This window comes from Pinus tabuliformis, chromosome 1_2 (assembly GCF_031772625.1).
Source record: "Pinus tabuliformis cultivar Carrire ecotype Pingquan chromosome 1_2, CPIR1, whole genome shotgun sequence".
Classification (NCBI taxonomy): Eukaryota; Viridiplantae; Streptophyta; class Pinopsida; order Pinales; family Pinaceae; genus Pinus; species Pinus tabuliformis.
Genome location: NC_142298.1, coordinates 310,928,641 through 310,949,031, shown reverse-complemented (window position 1 = coordinate 310,949,031; position 20,391 = coordinate 310,928,641). Strand labels below are relative to the sequence as shown.

Below are 20,391 nucleotides of genomic sequence, written 5' to 3'. Positions count from 1 at the left end.
TGTGGTATATAGTGGCATGTCGATGAATGCAGTGATACTGGGTGGTATGCAATGGCAGATGCTGTGGTGCAGCGGGCGCTTGGAGCATTACCTCCAAGGAGACTTATGGACAAGGGCAGTAGTTGTACCATTGGATGCAACTCACCTAGAATCGATGAGGACATGGTTGAGCATCTGGTAACACCATGTTTAGCGGAGATAGGGCCTCGAGGGGGTTGTCAGCAAATCCGAGGCAGAGAGAGGGATGTCTGTAGGATTAGTCTTGACCATTCTGGCATACTCTTGATCATACACTTTGGGACATACCCACCCATCCTCCTTTGGTGTTGCTTACAGTCACAAAGTGTTTGGTTGTTGCCCCTTGACACTCTCCATTCAAGCAACAGGGCATGGAAGGCTCACCCTAGGCAATTGGATGAGACACCGCGCATCATGGGCTGGGAAGAGACTCCAATTGAGACACTTGGTAGGTGCAAGAGTTGATAGATATAGGCTTAGGGATAACATGGTTGATTGTCGAGGTAGCATATGTTCCACCCCTAGGCTCACACTTTGGGAGGTGACCGAGAGGGAGTTGTATGTTGCTTTTCCAACTTGACAACTCAAGACATTAGGTGAGCATGAGGTGCGGGGGATAGTGGTCCTTATTGGCAAGATGATGCCTAGGCTTCCGACAGGACCTGAGCACATCATCAGGAGTTGGGATAGTAGATCTTGTTGTGTGATTTGGCAAGTGTGAAGCAATTGGTTATTCGCAACACAGGTTCTTGATGCTCGGTGCCTACCTATTGGATACCCACAGCAGTTGGAAACGGGGCACAGAGGAGTCCCAACAACTAGCAGCATATCATAGCGGCAGGCAGAGAGGATTGACTGTGGACCTCTAGTATGGTTATGGGATCCAGTGGATTGGTGGGATACTCCACTCCTCAGTGAGCATGGGCAGGATAACAAGCGAACACATGGGGAACCATCGAAGCCCTCACCATAGGGCGAGGTAGATTGTTGCTCAGGATTAGGGCTAGCCATGGAGGGATAGGTGTTGGCACTATTGGGTCGCTTTGATAGGTTGGGCCTAACCTCGATCATCGCATAGATTGTGGCCGAGACCTATGCGAGAGGAGGCTTTGGTACGAGCATGCTAGACAGTTAATGATGACCAAGGTGTCGTAGGGTCAACAAGACAGTTTCTTGTTGTGTTGGGCATGGGACCCTAGCGTCATAGTACTTAGCAGTTCAAATACCCATAGGGGTGAGCTCGTTTCTATAGGGGAGGGTCATCCAAATTCTCCATCAGGCTTCAGTGATTCGCTAAGGGCGTGTGAGAGTTCATCAACATGGTAGGATGGCTAGCAAGAGGATTTCAAGAGGAGCTCATGCAGGAGAGGCATCATTCGCATAAGGATTGAGTTGTATCTTCAGGGCCCCACAATCAGAGTGCATGGGGTGGACTATTCAGTAGAGTAGCTTCATGAGGATTTGGACAGAGTTTTACATCGTCAAGATGCTCTACTTATTGGCAATAGACAAAGGGGTTCTAACGCCCATATCTGGCAGGATAGTGAGAGGAGCAAGGGAGCCTTACATTGATCAGGTTGGCTTGGGATCTTAGTATTGAGGGACTCCTTCACTATAAGATAGTACAACAATCAGGGACGATCCAATGGCACATTTGGGACCCTGATGAAGTTTGCAGTGACAATGGGGGTCCACAATCAAAGAGGGCATTTGTTCAGGCATTGCTTGAGGGCAAGCGATTTTTGGTGCATTGGAGGAACTTGCCAAATGAGGATGCCACCTGGAGGGTGAACACATACATGAGCATTCAACATTGAAGTTGCTTAGAGACAAGCAACATTTGGGAGGGGAGCACTGTAATGTCCCTTCCTAGATTATTTTGGAACAGGATTAATTTCTACATTTTGGGGCCAATTTTGGAGGACATGAGGCCCATTCGATTTTATTTAGAAAACTTTGGAGTTAGAAGTAAGTTATTTTGGTTTGTTAGTAGTGTGTGGGGGCCACAACACTAGGAAATACGAACTCCCTAAGCCAATGGGTCAAATTGCATGAGAGGGAAATCGAAGGCTTAGTGAAGAACCCACGAAGGAGGGGAAAAGGCTCTACAAAATCTATAAAAGGCAACACTCCTCATTTCACCATTCTTGGCTTATTGAATTTGATTCTATTGCTCAAGTTGTTTAGCCAGGTCACTTGCTGTTTAGCAAGAGTTTTCCAAGCGGAGAACTCACCCTTTCTTTGGGGGACTTCGAGTGCCCACCTAGAGAGGTTCATCCATTATCATCCGAAGGAGATTTGTAGAGAAATTTCCAGCATTTGTATTCAGTTCGCCCCAGCATTGCGTATTCCTAGAGGATGCAGTAGTGTATCTAGCGTGACAATTGCAGCATTCTACCGGAGGACTATTTCTGGCCGGGAGAAATAAGGGAAGTATTGGTGGAGTTGATTGCTCCCTTTCCAAAGTGTTTGAGGAGGATTTTGTTGGTGTATTGACAGGCATTGTGCTTCAGCAGATTTGGAGGGCGTAGGCCCTTTTAGGGGTCAATTTTAGAAGGTCAAAACTAGACCAAACCATTTCTGAGTTTTTATGGGTTTTTTACAAGGACCCCAAATATAAATTTGCAGAATTTTCTGAGCACCAGAGGTGGAGAATTGTTCAGGATTGCACAATGCCTTTGGGAATCGATTTTGGGAGGTCAAAATCGGGCCAAACCATTTCTGGGTTTTTGTGGGTTTTGTAAGAGAAGTTTGTGGCGAAAATTTCAAAATTTTCCGGGAGATATTCAGACCTGAAATCTTAATTCTTATAACAGGGCGAATTGCTAGTTCGCTGGGGAATTTGCACAATTTTGTGGGTTCGACTTTGGCTTGGAGATAGGCCAAACCATTTCTGGGTTTTTGGTGGAGAGCACAAGATTAAATTGGCAAAATTTTCTGAGCACTTTTGGAAGTTCAAACAAGGGTTTCTTCCACTCAACATTTGCAAAATTTCTAGGGCCAGCGCAAAACATTGAGTAGAAGTCTTTCCTTTGCATCTGGGCAGCATTTTTCTCATCTGGGATTGTCTAGCTTGCTTTGGCAAGCCAGCTGCACACATTCCATGCGTTGTATTCTCCTTTGATAATAAAATGGCTCAATTTGGCACAGTTCTGGTGAAATTTTATGGGTGTTTAATTGTTGTCTGAATTTTTCTGCGTCATAAGCGTATTTTGCTTGTTTAGCATTGTTATTCCCTTTTTGGGACATTACACATTTCAGGAGTGGCAGTCCATGGGAGCAAACTTTAGAGAGGCTCCGACCTTTAGAGATTTTTGCAAGCTCAAGTAGAACAAGAAGGGGAAAGGTTATGGTATGCAGAACCATGAGCTACATCGTTCTATTGGGAAAATGCATTTCCCTACATATGATGGCACTTCCAAGTGCACAGCACGTGCTTGAGTAGAGAAGTTGGACACATACTTCCAGTTGAATCGGATGAGAGAGGTAGGGGCCATCAAGATAGCCACATTGCACCTGGAGGGGGAGACACACGATTGGTAGTTTCATGGTTTGTCCACTCTGGGGGATGCTAGCGTGACCTCTTATGAGGACTTCACACTGAGAGTAGTGGAGCACTTTGATCGGAAGGATCCAGAGGCTCACTTCAAAGAGTTGACCCAGCTCCGACAGACAGGACATCCAGAGCATTATATCTCGTTTTTGAGGGTTCAATCATGGTGCCTGATTTGTCAGATGCGAGGAGAGTATACACATTTGTAGAGGGATTAACAGAGCCATTGCGAGGACTGGTGAAGTCTCACAAACCATCTACTCTTTTGGAGGCAGTGTCTTGCACTCGGGATTTGCAGGGGGCCATCCCCAAGGCTCGAGCTCCATTTCCTACACGCACTCCCTACCCTCAGAAGGGAGGTGACACTAGAGCACCCATAGCGCAGACAGCAGCTCAAGACCATGGTCAGTTGGATGATAAGACCAAGAGAGACCTCAGGAGGAGGAAGCTATGTTTTACATGCCGAGAGCCTTGGGCACCTGGTCATCGGTGCACAGCAGGCAAGGCCCATTACATCGAGGTCTTCTCAGACAGTGATCAGGAGGATGATGAGGAGTTGGAGTTTGGTGGCGGAGACAACAAGGAGCCAGTGGGGAGAGGACCACCACCACCACCACCACCTCAAGGAGGAGCATCTTTCGCACCAACGGGAGGAGTCCTAACTTCTTTGTGTGGGATTCCCAAATTTTTTACTATGAGGATCAGAGGTACGGTGCAAGGGCAGCGTGTCTTAGTCTTGGTAGACAATGGGGCCACCCACAATTTTATTAATGCTCAGATGGTCCAAAGGAGGGCATCACCACTACAGAGTTTGGGGGATTTTCAGTCCTAATACCAAGAGACAAGACTATGTAGTGCACTCGATATGTTCTCGCTCTAACAGTGACTATGGGGAACTATTCGATGACAGACCACTTTTTCGTGGTAGATGTACCGGACACCAATGTGGTGTTGGGTGTCCAATGGTTGTACTCCCTTGGCCAAGTTACCACCGACTGGAAACAGTTGGTGATGGAGTTTGCCGAACCGGATGGCAAGCTGGTGGTTCTTAGGGGCATGCATTTGTACCCCCCTCAGACAATTTCAGCCCACCCGATGGAGGCTGATTTGAGCCATGGAGACATAGCATGGGCATTACAGCTGGGGATTTCAAAGGCTAGGAGAAAGACCACGCCACCACATCCAGACATACAGGCAGTATTGGATAGATATCTGGTAGTTTTTAGAGATATACCGCCCGGGCAACTATTGATTTTGGGTAGCATCAGATGTGCTCTAGCTTCGAAATTTTGTGGAGGGGCTAGAACACATGAGATCTCTAGAACCCAGAAATCGTTTGGAGAAATTCCACACGAATGAGGAGTTATTAAAATAATTAATATTTTTTAATGGGTTCCTAAGTCTAAACTTAGGAAAATAAAAATATTAATGGGTATTAATAAGAATATGGGTGAAAAACTTCTAAGTGACGAGGATCAAGTCTAATTTAATCTTAGCCATTGATTAAAGATTAGATCATGGTCATTGATTCATCAACAGGAAAAGTATAAGAGGAGGCTTGAGGGTCAGTTGGAGATACACTTGAGAGATCAGTCAGTTCGATTTTTCTGGGGCGTGGTTTGCTGAGAAAATCAAACAAGTGATTTGTTGCAACGGAGAGGCAGGGATAATTGAGGTTGGAGGATCTTCTCCGAGACCTCGAATACACAGCAGAGAGAGGCAGAGAGACGCCAGAGGAGGCAGCACAGACCCAAGGAGACTGACATTGGGTCAAGAAGGGCCCACGCATTTCTGGCGCTGGGGTAGAGCCACCCTCCAGCAGAAATCCGAATTCAGCTAGGGAGCAGCAGGATCAACCGTGAAGGCTAACGTCAGAGCTCCAGGAGGCAGAGGAGGTAGCGCAATGCTGACGTAGTGTCCCAGTGTGCTCGACGCAGGCCCACGCAGCTACTGCGAAGGGGCAACATAGTTATAGCCAGGGACAGCCAATCCAGTTGCCGGAATGGAGAGATTTTGCCAGGTGAAGTGAGGTAATCTCACTTAGGTTTCTGCTAGTATATTTATCTCTGTAATTGGATTGTTGAGAGGGCATCTAGAGTTGTATACAGAACTACTACTTAATAATCGAAAACCCTCAAAGTTGTTGCACTGATTTTCCCGCAATGGGTTTTTCCAGGGACATTTTTCCAAAAATAACAGTGTCCCTTATGTATTTGTCTCGTTCTATTTTCAATTCATGATCTGTATGTATGTGTAGTCTGCAATAGTGTTTTTTCATCGTTGTTTAATAATTAAATAACTTGTTGAATGTAAAAACAAGTAGGAGATGATAAACCAGTGATTGCAATAGGATTTCTGATGTGTAAATTCATAAATTTTCACATGCTATCATAGCATTGCAGATCATAGGACACTGAAGCCATCAGCCGGGTGATTCAGCAAATCTGTTGCAGAGAGGCAATTGTCCTGAGTGACAGCGTTGTTCCAGAGCCAGAGACGCAGAAGGGAGAGTGACGCAGTGCAGAGGAGGTGACGCAGAGGCTCACACAGTGGAGCCAAGAGAGCGTGAGACGGTAGCTGGGAGGAAACCACATAGTGATTGTGTCAACTTTCTCGGCCAGCGCAAAAGCAGAGAGGAGTAGATCAGTCTCACGCAGAACCACGTCATCTTTCCGGACTAGGAAGGAGTGACGCAATGGCCAGGAGGAGATGATCTAGCTCACGCAGTGATTGCGCAGAGCCAAAGGAGCTCAGATTCTTCAGTGGTCGAGGTTGGGGGAGCAGAGCAGATTCGATCTGAGGAGCTAGTGGGACACTGTTGTTGTTGGTGCAGAATAGTGTTTGTGGAGACAGAGCCGGGGTAGAGGGAATCACTACCTTGAAAGATTTCTAGCCAAAGAAATGTAGATCTGGGTTGCAGCAGCAAAGGAGGATTGGAGAGGAGTGATTCGACATTTGGCCGGAGGATTTCTGTGAAGGAAATCAAGACTCAAAGGGAGTCTAGAGGAGCTTGTTCCTTAGAGGGTTTCTTGCGCCAAAGAAATCCAGATCCAAGTCTTGTTGGATTAGCAGCAGGAGAGGGAGAAGAGAACCTGTCCTATATTTGTTGAGCAAAGATGGCAGTCAATGGATTGAGGGATCAAGACAGATTGGATGGAGCTTCCAATTTTGTCTTCTAGAAGGCTAGGATCCTAGCAATGCTGGACAAAATTGCATCAAGGACTATGCCTTGAAAGTAGTTGTTGTTCCAGTCGACGTTAATCCGTTAAAGAAGTACGAGGCCCAGGCAAGGTCCAAGTGCATGATCCTAGACAAGGTCAAAGATCATGTAGTACCACGCATTGTTGAGAAAGAAACAGTAAGGGAGATGTGGGAGACATTGACCACCTTGTACCAAGGCACTTCCATCCAGCGGAAGATGCTATTAGAAAATCAGCTGAGACAGTACCAGAAGCAGAAGGGAGAAGAGATCGATCCCTTCCTCCTCAGGTTGCAAGAGATTAGAGACCAGTTGACTTCCGTGGGGTCTACACCAGATCTTGAGTTCATGGTCAGGACTGCCATGAATGCAATCACCGACGATTGGGAGACATTTGTCCAAAGTATCTTGGGCAGAGCAACTCTCCCCAGTTGGGAGGAGCTATGGGCAGCTCTTCAACAAGAAGAGATCAGGAGGTTGACCAAGGCAGGAGGTAGCAGCAAAGGAGCCCAGGTCAAGAAGGAGGAGGAGGAGGATGCAGCTCTTGCATCATCGAGACAGCAAGGGCAGTAGAAGCGGAAGAAGAAGGATATTTCCAAGGTCAGATGCTTCAAGTTTGGGGAACTTGGACATTATGCCACTCAGTGCCCCCGGAAGAAGGGCAGGGATGAGGCTTCTGACTCGAACGCTGCTCCAGCAAAAGCTGACAGGGAAGGTGAGGATGACGATTATGCCATGAGTGCTCATGCACCTCTGGAGAAGAGGTGGGGCAACATGGAGTTGTAGTCGGGAGGACTACACAGGGGCAGAATCCTTGAGGTGCCCAAACTCTTGGATCACATACGGCTACGGGAGCCCTTAATGACAGTAGCAAAATGACGGATGTCGGCTGGAGCGAGGTGTGACGAAGCGACAAAGGCAGAGCTAGAGTGCCAAAGTCTAAGGCAACGCAGTGGATGTTTGCAGCAGCGCAGTGGATGTTTGCAGCAGCGCAGTGGCAGCAGAGGGTCAGCACAGATTAGCAACAGAGGTAGCTTCAGCATCACGAGGCCTCCAAACTGACCAACATGTTAGTTTTTGGGTGAAGTTTCAGTTGATCACTTCTCAGCAACTGAGATGCAGTGCAACAGTTAGCAGTGGCAGGGCTATGGGCAGCATGAGGCAGCATTTTTGAGAGGGAGTTGTAGTACAGATGTAGCAGTGGTAGTGGCAAAGTCATGGGCAGCGGTACAAGAAGCAACAATGTAGTGGATGAAGGGCATCAGGCCAAGCATCAGCAGCACAGAGGACCGATGCAGTGGATCAGTGTAGTACTTCTTGAGAAGTGTTACTAGAGCACATTCCTTGCTAAGAGAGAATGTTGATTTTGGGTAGCATCGGATGTGCTCTAGCTCCGAAATTTTGTGGTGGGGCTAGAACATATGAGATCTCCAGAACCTAGAAATCGTTTGGATAAATTCCACCCTGATGAGGAGTTATTAAAATAATTAATATTTTTTAATGGGTTCCTAAGTCTAAACTTGGGAAAATAAAAATATTAATGGGTATTAATAAGAATATGGGTGAGAAACTTCTAAGTGACGAGGATCAAGTCTAATTTAATCTTAGCCGTTGATTAGAGATTAGATCATGGTCGTTGATTCATCAACAGGAAAAGTATAAGAGGAGGCTTGAGGGTCAGTTGGAGATACACTTGAGGGATCAGTCAGTTCCATTTTTTTGGGGCGTGGTTTGCTAATAAAATCAAACAAGTGATCTGTTGCAGCAGAGGGGCAAGGATAGTTGAGGTTCGAGGATCTTCTCCAGGACCTCAAATACACAGCAGAGAGACGCCAGAGGAGGCAGCGCAAACCCAGGGAGACTGACGTTGGCCCAAGAAGGGCCCACGCATTTCCAGCACTGGGGTAGAGCCACCCTCCAGCAGAAATCTGAATTCAGCCGGGGAGTAGCAGGATCAGCCGAGAAGGTTGACGTCAGAGCTCCAGGAGGCAGAGGAGGCAACGTAGTGCTGATGTAGTGTCCCAATGTGCTCCATGCAGCTACTACGAAGGGGCAGCGCAGTTGTAGCCAGCGACAACTAGTCCAATTGCCGGAACGGAGAGATTTTGTCAGGTGAAGTGAGGTAACCTCACTTAGGTTTCTGCCAGTATATTTATCTCTGTAACTAGATTGCTGAGAGGGCATCCAAAGTTGTATTCAGAACTACTGCTTAATAATAGAAAACCCTCAAAGTTGTTGCACCGGTTTTCCTGTATTGGGTTTTCCTGGGGACGTTTGTCCAAATTTAACAGTTTACCTTGTGTATTTGTCTCATTCTATTTTCAGTTCATGATATGTATGTATGTGTAGTCCGCAATAGTGTTTTTTCATCGTTGTTTAATAATTAAATAACTTGTTGAATGTAAAAACAAGTAGGAGATGATAAACCAGTGATGGCAGTAGGATTTCTAATGTGTAGATTCGGAAATTTTCATAGCAACCACCTGACAGAGGATTTGAGCACACTATACAGTTGGAGCCTAGTGTGCAGATGGTCATCACCACCCCCTATGGGCATCCCAAGGCCTATAAGGACAAGATTGAGAGAGCCATCAGGGAGTTGTTTGCATTAGGTCACATCAGACTGAATTCTAGTCTATTTGCTTCTTCGGTTGTACTGGTGAAGAAGAAGGACGGACTCTCTACATGTGTATTAACTATAAGGCCCTCAACAAGAAGACGCTGAAGAATAGGTATCCCATTCCGCGCATTGATGAGTTGATGGATGGGCTTAGAGGAGCCAAGTACTTCTCTAAGATAGATCTGTGGTCAAGGTATCATCAGATCTAGGTGAGAGAGCAGGACATTCTGAAGACAGCCTTCAGGTGTCATTATGGGCATTTCGAGTTCCTGGTCATGCCTTTTGGGTTGACCAATGCACCGGCTACTTTCCAGTCATGCATGAACCATGTGTTCCGAGGCCAGCTAAGGAGGTTTGTACTAGTATTCTTTGATGACATCTTGATCTACAACAGGACATGGGAGGAGCACCTGCAGCACTTAGAGACAGTCTTGCGTATATTGGAGGAGCAGTAGTTCTACGCTAAGATGTCTAAGTGTGAGTTTGGGCTAACAGAGATGCTTTACTTGGGACACATCATAGGTGCAGATGGGGTCAAGGTGCATGAGGAGAAGATTCGGGCCATTCGGGATTGGCTAGAGCCCCAAGATGCATTAGAGGAAATTTGATTTTAAAAGGTTAACATTGAATTTCCATGTCATAATATGTAATCCAATCAAAATCCTTTAAAATTCAAAAGAGATACAGGTGTGATTAGGCATTGGCAATTTTTTTATTAATATAATTTACCTATCTTAGGCATAAGAGTTCCCAAGTGACCCAAAACTACATTAAATATTAAAAATATAGTTATTATCTTATTCTATAAAAGTTATAGTATCGATAATATTTTTAATGTCGTGTAACTAATTTCAATTCTAAATTTACATTTTTAATTTAAATTTCCTTAAATCTTGTGTAAACAAATTAATTTAAATATAAAATATATATACTATTATTTTGAAAAAATTGCATTTATTTGGTTAATTTAAATTTACCTTAAATTTAAATTTTATTAAATCTTGTGTTAATAAATTAATTTAAATATAATATATATGGTTATTTAATTTTAATGACATGTAACTAATTTACATTTTAAATTTATTTTTTTAATTTAAATTTAGGTACTTTAAATTTAATTTTAATTTAATTTAAAATTTGCCTTTTTTAATTTAAATTTTAGTAAATCTTGTGCTAATAAATTAATTTAAAGATAAATTATATATATTGTTATTTTGATAAACATCACATTTAGTTGGTTAATTTTGATAAAAGTAAAATAATAAAAATGATATATTAAAAAATTGTCTACATGGCATTATTTTATTAATTTCTTAATTTTTCTTAGGTGGCTATTTTTGAGTTGAAATTTCCTCTAATGTGACAGCATTGAAAGTATTTTGGGCATCTGTACTTATTATCGAAAGTTCGTGAAGGGCTTCTCACAGTGGGCAACACCCCCACTGATCTGACTAAGAAAGGGGCCTTTACATGGACGGAGGGAGCTCAGGCAGTGTTTGATTGCCTCAAGGAGGTGATGAGTTGTCCAGTATTAGCACTCCCAGATTTCACTCAGCCTTTCACATTAGAGTGTGATGCATCAGGTGTAGGGATCGAGGCAGTCTTGTCCCAAGGAGGGCACCCCATTGCTTTCGAGAGTCGGAAGCTTCTACCTCATGAGTTGTCGTATTCCATTTACGACAAGGAGATGTTGGCCATAATGCATGCATTGGCCAAATTTAGACAGTATTTGGTGGGGAATCGATTTCGGGTGAAGACGGATCACAATAGTCTTTGCCATTTCATGGGGCAACAGGGCCTCAATGACAGACAGCAGAGATGGGTCAGCAAAGTGCAGGCCTACAATTTCAATATTGAGTATATGCGAGGGAAGCACAACGTAGTGGTCTCCAGGAGACCAATCCGGCTTTCACTCATGAGCATTTGTCATGACTGGAAGGCCCAGTTGTTGGTAGAGTACTCCAAGGATCATCGGGCATGTGAGATCTTGGAGGGTAGCTATGCAGATGAGTGCTACAGGGTGATGGACGAGGTTATTTATTATAAGGGGCGCATATTTTTGGTTTCAGGATCACAGTTGAGAGAGCACGTCCTTCGAGCAGCTCATGATTCTCCTTTGGCCGGGCACCAAGGGTTTAGGAAGACATACATGGCAGTGAGAGAGTGCTTCACTTGGAAGGGCCTCAAGGGAGACGTGTTGAGGCATGTGCAGGAGTGCGAAGTCTGCCAGAGGAACAAGGGAGAGTAGACCCATCTAGCAGGATTGTTGTAGCCTCTTCCCATCCCTGAGGGGAAATGGGAGAGCATCTCTATGGACTTCATTATTGGACTTCCCTTGGTGCAAGGGAAGGATTGTATTTTTGTAGTGGTCGACCGGCTGGCCAAGTTTGCACATTTCTTTGCCATATCGACACGATATTCAGCATCACATGAGGGAGAATTGTTCTTCAGGGAGGTCTTTCGTCTGCACGGACTCCCTAAGACCATAGTCAATGACAGGGATAGCCGATCCATGGGAGGATTTCGTCAAGAGCTCCTAAGACTAGTTGACATTGAGCTCACCCCGACCACCAACAATCATCTGCAGACCGATGGTCAGACAGAAAGGGTGAACCAATGGTTGGAGTGCTATCTCGGGAATTATGTGATAGGGCAGCAGAGGGCTTGGATTCGATGGTTGCACCTGGGAGAGTATTGTTACAACATCGCCCATCATATGTCCATTGGTATGACTCATTTCCATGCTTTATATGGTTATGATGCTTTGTCTTTTGCTGATATTGTTTTTGGAGATAGCAGGGCCCCAAAGGCCAAGGATTGGATCCTAGAGAGCCAAGATATCCTCAAGGCTCTTAAGGATAACTTACAGACAGCCCAGAACCAGCAGAAGATGTATGTTGATCGATGTCGAGTAGAGAGGCATTTCAAGGAGGGGGACTTGGTCTACCTTCGATTGGAGCCATACCAATAGTCCACACTTAAGTAGAAGGGGACCGAAAAGCTATAGCGGAGATTCTTTGGGCCATACAGAGTGAGCAGGAGGGTTGGAGAGGTGACTTACGAGTTGGACCTACCACCAGGGAGCAGGATTCATGACATCTTTCATGTGTCATGCTTCAAGAGGGTGTTGGGGCAGCATGTTACAGCAATGATGGAGTTGCCTCTGCTTGTTGATGAGGGGCATTTGATCCTAGAGCCAGAAGCCATTTTGGAGACCAGGGAAAGGAAGCTCAAAAGCAGGATCATCAGAGAGTATTGGGTGCAATGGAAGAATTTACCGGATGAGGATGCCACTTGGGAGGGAAGGCATATTCTCGAGCATCTGGCATTGAAGTTGCTTGGGGACAAGCAACATTTGGGAGGGGAGGACTGTCATGTCCCTTCCTAAATCATTTTAGAAAAAGATTATTTTTTGTATTATGGGGCCAATTTTGGAGTTAGTGGACCCCATTCGATTTTATTAGGAGATTAGACTAGGAGAAGATGTTTTGTTTTGTAGTTAAGTTACACATGGGGGCCACCCTCACTAGGGAATTACACACTCCCTAGTTCGATTTGCATGGAGGGGGTTAACTTTTGCATGATGATGGTTAAGTGAGGACCCACGATGGAGGACGAAATGGAGGGAAAAGTGCTCCACGAAAACTATATAAGGAGGGCAGCTCTCCTCTTCTAGGTGGTGTGTATTACTAGAGGACGCAGTGGAGAGGAGGTCGAGTTTGTTGGTGGTGCTTAGCAATGGAGTTTTGATGTGAGATTTTCCGGAGAGGAGGCTAGGGAGGATTGTCGACATTTGGGAGAGTTTGGGAGTTGATTGAGATTCTTGCTTAGCAGTGTGACTTTCGCACTACCTGGGCCAGCGTAGAGGCAGTATTGGTGAGCTCACTTGGTGGGTAGAGCATTAGTCCTTGAGGCTGAGCTTTGTCATGGAGGTTGGAGGAGATGTTTGGAGTGGTGTTTGCTTCCCTTTTCAGAGCTTGGAGGAGGACTTTGTGGCCATCTCTTGTAGGTCGTATTTTTGGAGCTGTTTGGAGGGCATGGGCCATAGAGGAGGTTGGATTCAGGCCAAACCCTTTCTGGGTTTTTGTGTGTTTTGGACAAGGAGCTTGTGGCTGAAGTTTCATCACTTTCTAAGCACCGAAGACGGGGTTTCTTACAGCTCCTTTCCAACCAGCAGTTGTAATCATTGGGAGACAACGCAGAGCATTAGAGGAGTAGTTACTTTCCAACATTGAGATTACTGTTTGACCCTGGGTTCTATCAAGCTTGCCCTTGAGGCAACCCCAGGTGCATTTTCCGCACTATTGTACTTGCTCCATTCCATTAATAAAATGGCTCAGTTGGTTCTCATTTCTGATGTGAACTGAGTATTTGCTGATCATTTAATTTTTCTATGTATGAATCGTACGTGATTTTGTATATCACTATTTGTTTAAGTTTGGAACATTACAATTTGATTTAGATATGGGTGTCCATACCTTCTATGCCATAGTTCAAAAGGGCTAACATCCAAGTGTATTAGGGCTTGAGGGAGAGGTGTAAGAAGTCTATATAGTGCCCCCTCACAAATCCCAATTATCTTAGCATGTTCAATACTAGAGCCCTTACCCCAAACCAAAACTTTGCCATCAACAAAAGCAATCCATTCACCTTTATCTTTTAGACAAGAAATGGAAAGTAAATTTTTCTTCAAACCAGGAACGTAGAGTATGTTATTGAGATGAATGCTCCCACCGGTCTCTAGCTCCAATGAAGTAGATCCAATTCCTTTCACTGGATAGCTCTTCTTGTCTGCAAGTTCGACTGAATGAGAAGAGATTCCCTTTGACAAAGTCTGGAGTTGACTGCATTCATGTGTCATATGTCTAGAAGCTCCACTGTCAATAAACCATACATTATCATCCTTGAAAGTGCCAAAGAGAGCCAAAAAAAAAACTTCCATCCATCACTTTTTTTGCTAGCTTGGAGATGTTCTTCAAGGTGCCTTCTTTGATAGTTGCAACAAGGCTCTAAGAAACTTGAAACCCTTCTTCATAAACCTTGCCATTGAGAAGAAAGTGTCAACTAAGATGTGATTGTCAATCTCCTTCTTCCACCATAGCTCTAATACCATGTTAGAAAATCAAGGTTCTTGTATATTGTGATTGACTTTCCTTACTTGATAATTACTTGTGATGTTAGTTGGCTTTTTATTAATTTTATTTTTTGTTCATCAAGGAATCACCCAAATAGTGAAGATCACAAAGAGATAAAGTACACAAGATATAGGCACAAAACCCCTCCAAGGGGAAATCCCAGAAAGAATACTTCTCTTCTTATAGAATCACTTCAAAATGAGACTTCCAACAACTCCTCCCAATCACCGAGCCAGCCCCTCAACGAGATCTTCTTCAAGCAAGACAAATTCTTCCAAGGTCAACAAAGATCGAACCTTCTTCAAGTTTGCTCCTATTAGGTCTCAGCCTTCACCTCAGATCTACACCTTTGGCCCGCAATTTTCGGCCCTACAATAAGCCTAGAAACCCTAGATTTCGCACGTGTGGACAAAAATAGGCCTTCCTTTGTCCTTCCTTCCTTCGCTAGGTGATTCTACTTGCTTTCTTGCCTTTCGCACTTCCTTTTCTTCTTCTTCAATTGCAGATCGAACTTCTTGTGAGTGAGTGCTTCAAATGAGTTGAAGTCCTTCTTATTTATGGCCTTATTGTGAGGTCGAATAGCCTTCCTTTGGGCCAACTTGTCCTTGTTGAGGCCGACTTGGTCTTGGAGGATAAATTAGCTTTCAAAAATAATTATTTTCTTTTGTTACAATGAATCCAAATGGGACTATAATACATGACAACAATTCTTCATTGACCTAGAAAGCCCTAGAAACATGAAGAACATGCTTTGACCTAAACTAGAGCAAGAAACCCATGCTTTGATAAATAAAATTTATTTTCCTTTTTTTCTCTTTTTAAATACAAAATATACAAAGGTGATGAAGACCGAACTAGTTACATTCTACAACAATTTTGTTGCATGCCTTTTTGATATAAATACCCTTTCTTTTCTACGGGATCAGGATTACATGGAGCATATGAGATGCCAAAACAGTGTTCAATTACACTGTGAAGAAGTTAGGCATAACACTCACAAGCAGGGATTTGCATACCATTTGATTTCAAGCTTAAAATATATTGTGTGGGAAAAAAAAACCATGCTCACATGAGACTGGAGTGGAAGAAAACCTAACGAGATCAAAGTAAAATATTATTAAACTAAAAGAAACATTTCATTCTTAATCTTAGAGGAAAAACAATAACTGCTTCAAACTTTGCAAATTATATTCTGCAATGTTGATATTTGACAACAAATGTAATTATGAGTAAAATCTTTATTATTTACTGCCAGTTAGTTTTTGTAAGTTAGTTCATAACGAATAGCAGTTATGTAATGGAGGAGAGGCTCATATGAAATTGGTGAATGCCCGAGAAGATGTATCATGGAGAATCAATCTTGATTAATAAAGATTTCCAATCCCTTGCCCCGTGGAGGTTTCCTTGACACACTGTCAAGGTTTTACCATGTAAAACTATTTGTGTTTACTTGTGTGTATTTTAGTTTCCCATTCAGTTTTTTCTTTCATTTCTTTCTTGTTTGATAAACTGCTCAGACCAACAAATGGTATCGGAGCTCTGGTTGGCAAGGGCCCTGGCTGGGTATTGAAATTGTTCCCATCGACGAAGTAGTGGCGCTGGTTGAAGTAATAGCTTGTTGCACAAACCAGCAGTGTCAGTTGAGTAATGGTTCGATGAGGAGCAAGAAGAAAATGAAGTCTGAAGGCTTTGCCAAGGCCGGGGCATAGAGAATATTTTTGAAAGTTTAAATTAGATTTTGAGGCCGTGGTGGAGGCGCGCATGCCGAATTAAAACGCCCTGCTAGAGATATCGACAAAGGACAAGGAAAAGTTAGCAAAGACCTGCACTTCAGAATTTAGTGTTGAATAGCAAAGGGAAAGTAAGTCTGAGACGAGAATAGAAAAAGAGGTTTGCAGTAACATTGGGTTGTTGCTAGTTCAAGTTATGGGCGAGGAAATGGCTTGAATCTTCAACTTGGGATTGAAATGTCTGGGAGTGGAAATGTGGGTGTGGTGGCCTTGCTGGAATGTGGAAGCAGCTATTCAAAGAAAGCTTCGTCATATGCTATGAAAGTTACCTTGGCCCAGATGCTCCAGGGCGGTGTGATCGTCAATGTGAATAATCCCAAGCAGGCCCGAATCAAAGAAGAGGTCGGAGCTGTAGCGGTAACGACAGCAGGGCCACTTGGGGACGTCGTTAACAGAATGATTGATCTGGGTCTGGTTCGGTGGATCAACAAATCTGTCAGTATTCCTGTCATATCCCATGCCCTAATCGAACATTTCGTGGAGGCCCAAATCTTGGAAGCCGTGGGTGCAGCAATAGTGAGGACGGCTAGGAATCAATCTGACAATGTGGCAGAGGCCATCAGAAACTTGCAAGTCAAGAGGCTGCGAGGTCAGGAAGGGGATCAGAGTGTGGATCGATGAAAATGAGAGGATGTATCATGATAACAAACAAACAAAAAATATATATATAAATTATTAATGGGATTGAAATTTTTCATGTAAATGGGCATACAACTGTAAGACTTGGTAAGGCATGCATACCCCAGTTAATCACTGGTAAAGTATGAATGTCCACTTGGGTGATATGGGGATGCATGTGGTGATATGATGAAGCATGCTGAGCTAGGACAGCATGTGAGACTCTCAAATACTCTGACCTGACTAGGTAGGGCCTAGAGGTGAGTGGTGTGGCTAGCTCACTTGGCAGATTTGGCTAGATTTGGCCAAGGAAAACCCAAAGTCAAGTTTAAAGGGGGATTGTTAGATAAACTTGACCCTATGGTGGAGTTGAGATTGTGTCAACAGTTATGGTTAACAGTTGTGGTTTTGGTCACCTAGTATTGGTGACTCATGGTATTGAGCTCATGGTATTACATGTAGTTGAAGTCGTTAAAAGGCTTGTGTATTCTCCATTGTAGGTAGCCATGGTTGAGCGGGGAAAGCTTAGGTTGTTGGCCGGCTTGGCACAATAATAGATCTATCGTTAGTTGGTTTTTCCCCAATTGGGGTTTTCTAGGTAAATCATGGTGTACATGGTTTGAGTGTTGTTGCTTGTTTGTTATATTTATTTTTCTTAAATCCCTAACATGCAGGTCATTGAAATATATAAGAAATTTGAAAACATTCATGTTATTGAAATTTCAGCATTTCCTGATCTGTAGTGCGGGTACTTTATATTCAATTTTTTAATGGAACTGCTAACATACATGCCCATCGCAAAAACAATGGCAAATGAAGGATCAACTTTAGCTTCCATTTTCAAAGGACCAAGCTGTACGCAACTTTTTCAATCCAAATAAGGAAAAGAGAGCAAAATTAAATATGCGATGTCACCTTTCATCAAAGAACCAAAGAAAATTCATTAAGGAAACAAAACAACTTCAAGAGTTCGTAATTTCTCTTTCAACTATGTAAAAGCACTAGCTTGAACAATGCATAATGATTCGAGAGATACTTGATATCCAGAGGGCTTCCATTTTTTGGTTGTTGTTCACGCAAGTCATCCATAAGAGAAAAGTAAGAATGAAAGCACGTATCTGTCACATCCCGCACCACTGTAAAGCTTCCTTTGACTGTACTCCACGTCCCACTCTAGTATCATAACAGCAAAGATGTTTAGACCTTTTAATGAAAGTAGCATTATAAGGGAAACTCAAATGAAATTTATGATATCAAACCAGAAAATTCTATTTGTTTTGAACTGTATCTAAAATTATAGATTGATGGTTTTGATGCACACCAAAATGCAATCAACAAATTTGTTTTCATGCTCCTCTCCAATAGCCTCAAATGTTGCCACCAAGGGTGTAAAGAGACCATAGCCTAAGCCCACCAGAATGCTTCCAATAAGGCCTACCAATGGCCACAAAATTAGTGGCACTGGTAGGCCTATACATAGAATAGCCTTTAAAGTTGGTCCTAGTCGTTTGGCTCTGACTTCAGAAAAAATGATGGCATAAGAACTCAAGCATCGTTTCAATTGAATTGGTCCCATGATTTTAGCTGCTTTCAAATATAATGTTTATTCCATACTTCTCAAAAACTAATCTCTTTGATTTCGAATAAAATGATAATGATGCTAAGTAGCCAGGAAGAGCAAACGCAGTTGAAGTGAATACCTGACCACGCAAACATATGTCCAGATCACATGTGCCGGCCAAAGGCCAAAAATCACTGTTGAATTTCCAATTGTCATCACAAGACATACCACTGGACAAAATATTACACCTGCAAACATTGCCATTCAAACAAAAGCATTTTCATCACCAGATAACTGCCATGAATATCAAATAGCTTACCTCTTTTCACCCCTAAACCATGAATGTAATATGCAAAGCAACTGATACACCCTCCAAAGAGAGAACCTAATAGCACATAGAAAGAACAAACCAAAATGTTCAAGGGGAAGGAAACACGTCACAACTATACAAACCATGATGAATGGATATACCAACCTCGTTACAAAATAGCTCTGTTACACAGAAACCGCTCCCTAGAGGTGGGAAACTCTTTCCAGTGGTTCCCACGCTCCCGGAAGCTTTGGCACTGTACGGGAATGTTCCCTTTTCTGTGGGAGCTGCAATGGGAACTTGGGAAAGTTCCGGGAGCTTTGAAGACTGTTTTTTTTGGAGTTCTTGGGTTCCCAACTTCCCTGGGGTTGGGGAATACAAAACATGTAGACAAATATGTTGAATTGCCCACAAAACATAAGGCTTTGTTGAAACCTTCGCAGGAAGAAAGGCCAAAGACATCCTTAACATCGATATCCTTAATTGAGAAACTGGAGTAATCTCTTGATGGGTTAAGGAAGCGTGTCACACCTCAATGTAAGGGCGATATGTGGCAGTCAATGCTTAACCATTAGAGTTGCTTTACTTTTTCTCATAAGAATAACTAGAGAAACATAGGTAAAATTGTTCCTTTGTATTTTTAAGGCAGATTGTTTCAAATACTGGTCATGTGTCAGAGAACTGATAATGAAATTGACATTTTAATATTTTATATATATAAAAGGGAGAGACACCCAGAGAATATATTTATATATAAGAGAGATTATATATTTAAATTGATTTTAATATTTGAATATTTTGATTTAATATTAATTTTGATTATTATATAATTATGTATTTTTAATTTTTTAATTTTTAATCTTTTTTATTATATAATATTACTGTTCCCGATTAGCCATTTCCTGTAAATTTTGGAGAAACCCTTAGCCGTTCCCGACACCTGTACCCAAGTTCCCAACATTCCCACGTTCCAGAAACACATGCAACATAGAAAAATAGTATCAGGCTTCAGCAGCAAAAGGAAGTTTCTTATTTTACTCACTTTGTTCAGAAATTATACTTATGGTACTTAGAAGGTTGATGTAAGCTGTAGCATGAGCATCAGAAGTTTCCGACAGGAAAGAGACAACTATTTCAATGCCAACTGCTGAGAAATTGAATAATTAGACTCCATAAATTGAATTGAAGCATCCTTCTGAATCAGAAAAAAATGCTTCCTAGGTAGGTTATCAAATATCAAGCCACTTCCTTTAGCAGTGACTGAATTTGAACCACTTAGAATGCAGACTCTAGAATTTGTGTAGGATTCTGGTATATCTCCTGGGGTATTAACAGTGCGTTCAATTGCTGGCCTTGACATTGACAACCTTTAGGCTTTCAAGTCTTCTGAATCTACAGAATTAGCAACCCCATTAATAACATAGCTCTAAGGTACAGCTAAAATCAAGATGATACCGAGGGAGGATAGAGAATAGTTGATTTACTAAATCTTCACGGCATAGAGAGGTAGGCCGTTAGAGGATAACGAAAAAGTGATGACTAACAACCGTAGCAGAACTAGTAACCCAAGCACCAAACTCCTTACTC

The 20,391-nt window shown here is 43.0% G+C and overlaps 1 protein-coding gene across 2 annotated transcripts in view; it reads right to left on the bottom strand.

Moving 5' to 3' along the window:
* LOC149205604 (putative membrane protein At3g27390) overlaps nucleotides 1–20,391 on the bottom strand; it is a 145,574-nt gene that overhangs the window by 123,569 nt on the left and 1,614 nt on the right. The window contains exons 2-4 of one of the 2 annotated variants that reach the window (XM_089395125.1): nucleotides 18,634–18,742; nucleotides 18,255–18,451; nucleotides 17,970–18,106 (exon numbers count right to left, since the gene is read on the bottom strand). In XM_089395125.1, coding sequence (XP_089251251.1) covers nucleotides 17,970–18,106; nucleotides 18,255–18,451; nucleotides 18,634–18,649 — 350 coding nt within the window. In that variant the 5' untranslated portion in view covers nucleotides 18,650–18,742. The remainder of the gene's footprint in view (nucleotides 1–17,969; nucleotides 18,107–18,254; nucleotides 18,452–18,633; nucleotides 18,743–20,391) is intronic. The other variant, XM_089395124.1, reaches the window with a different exon arrangement.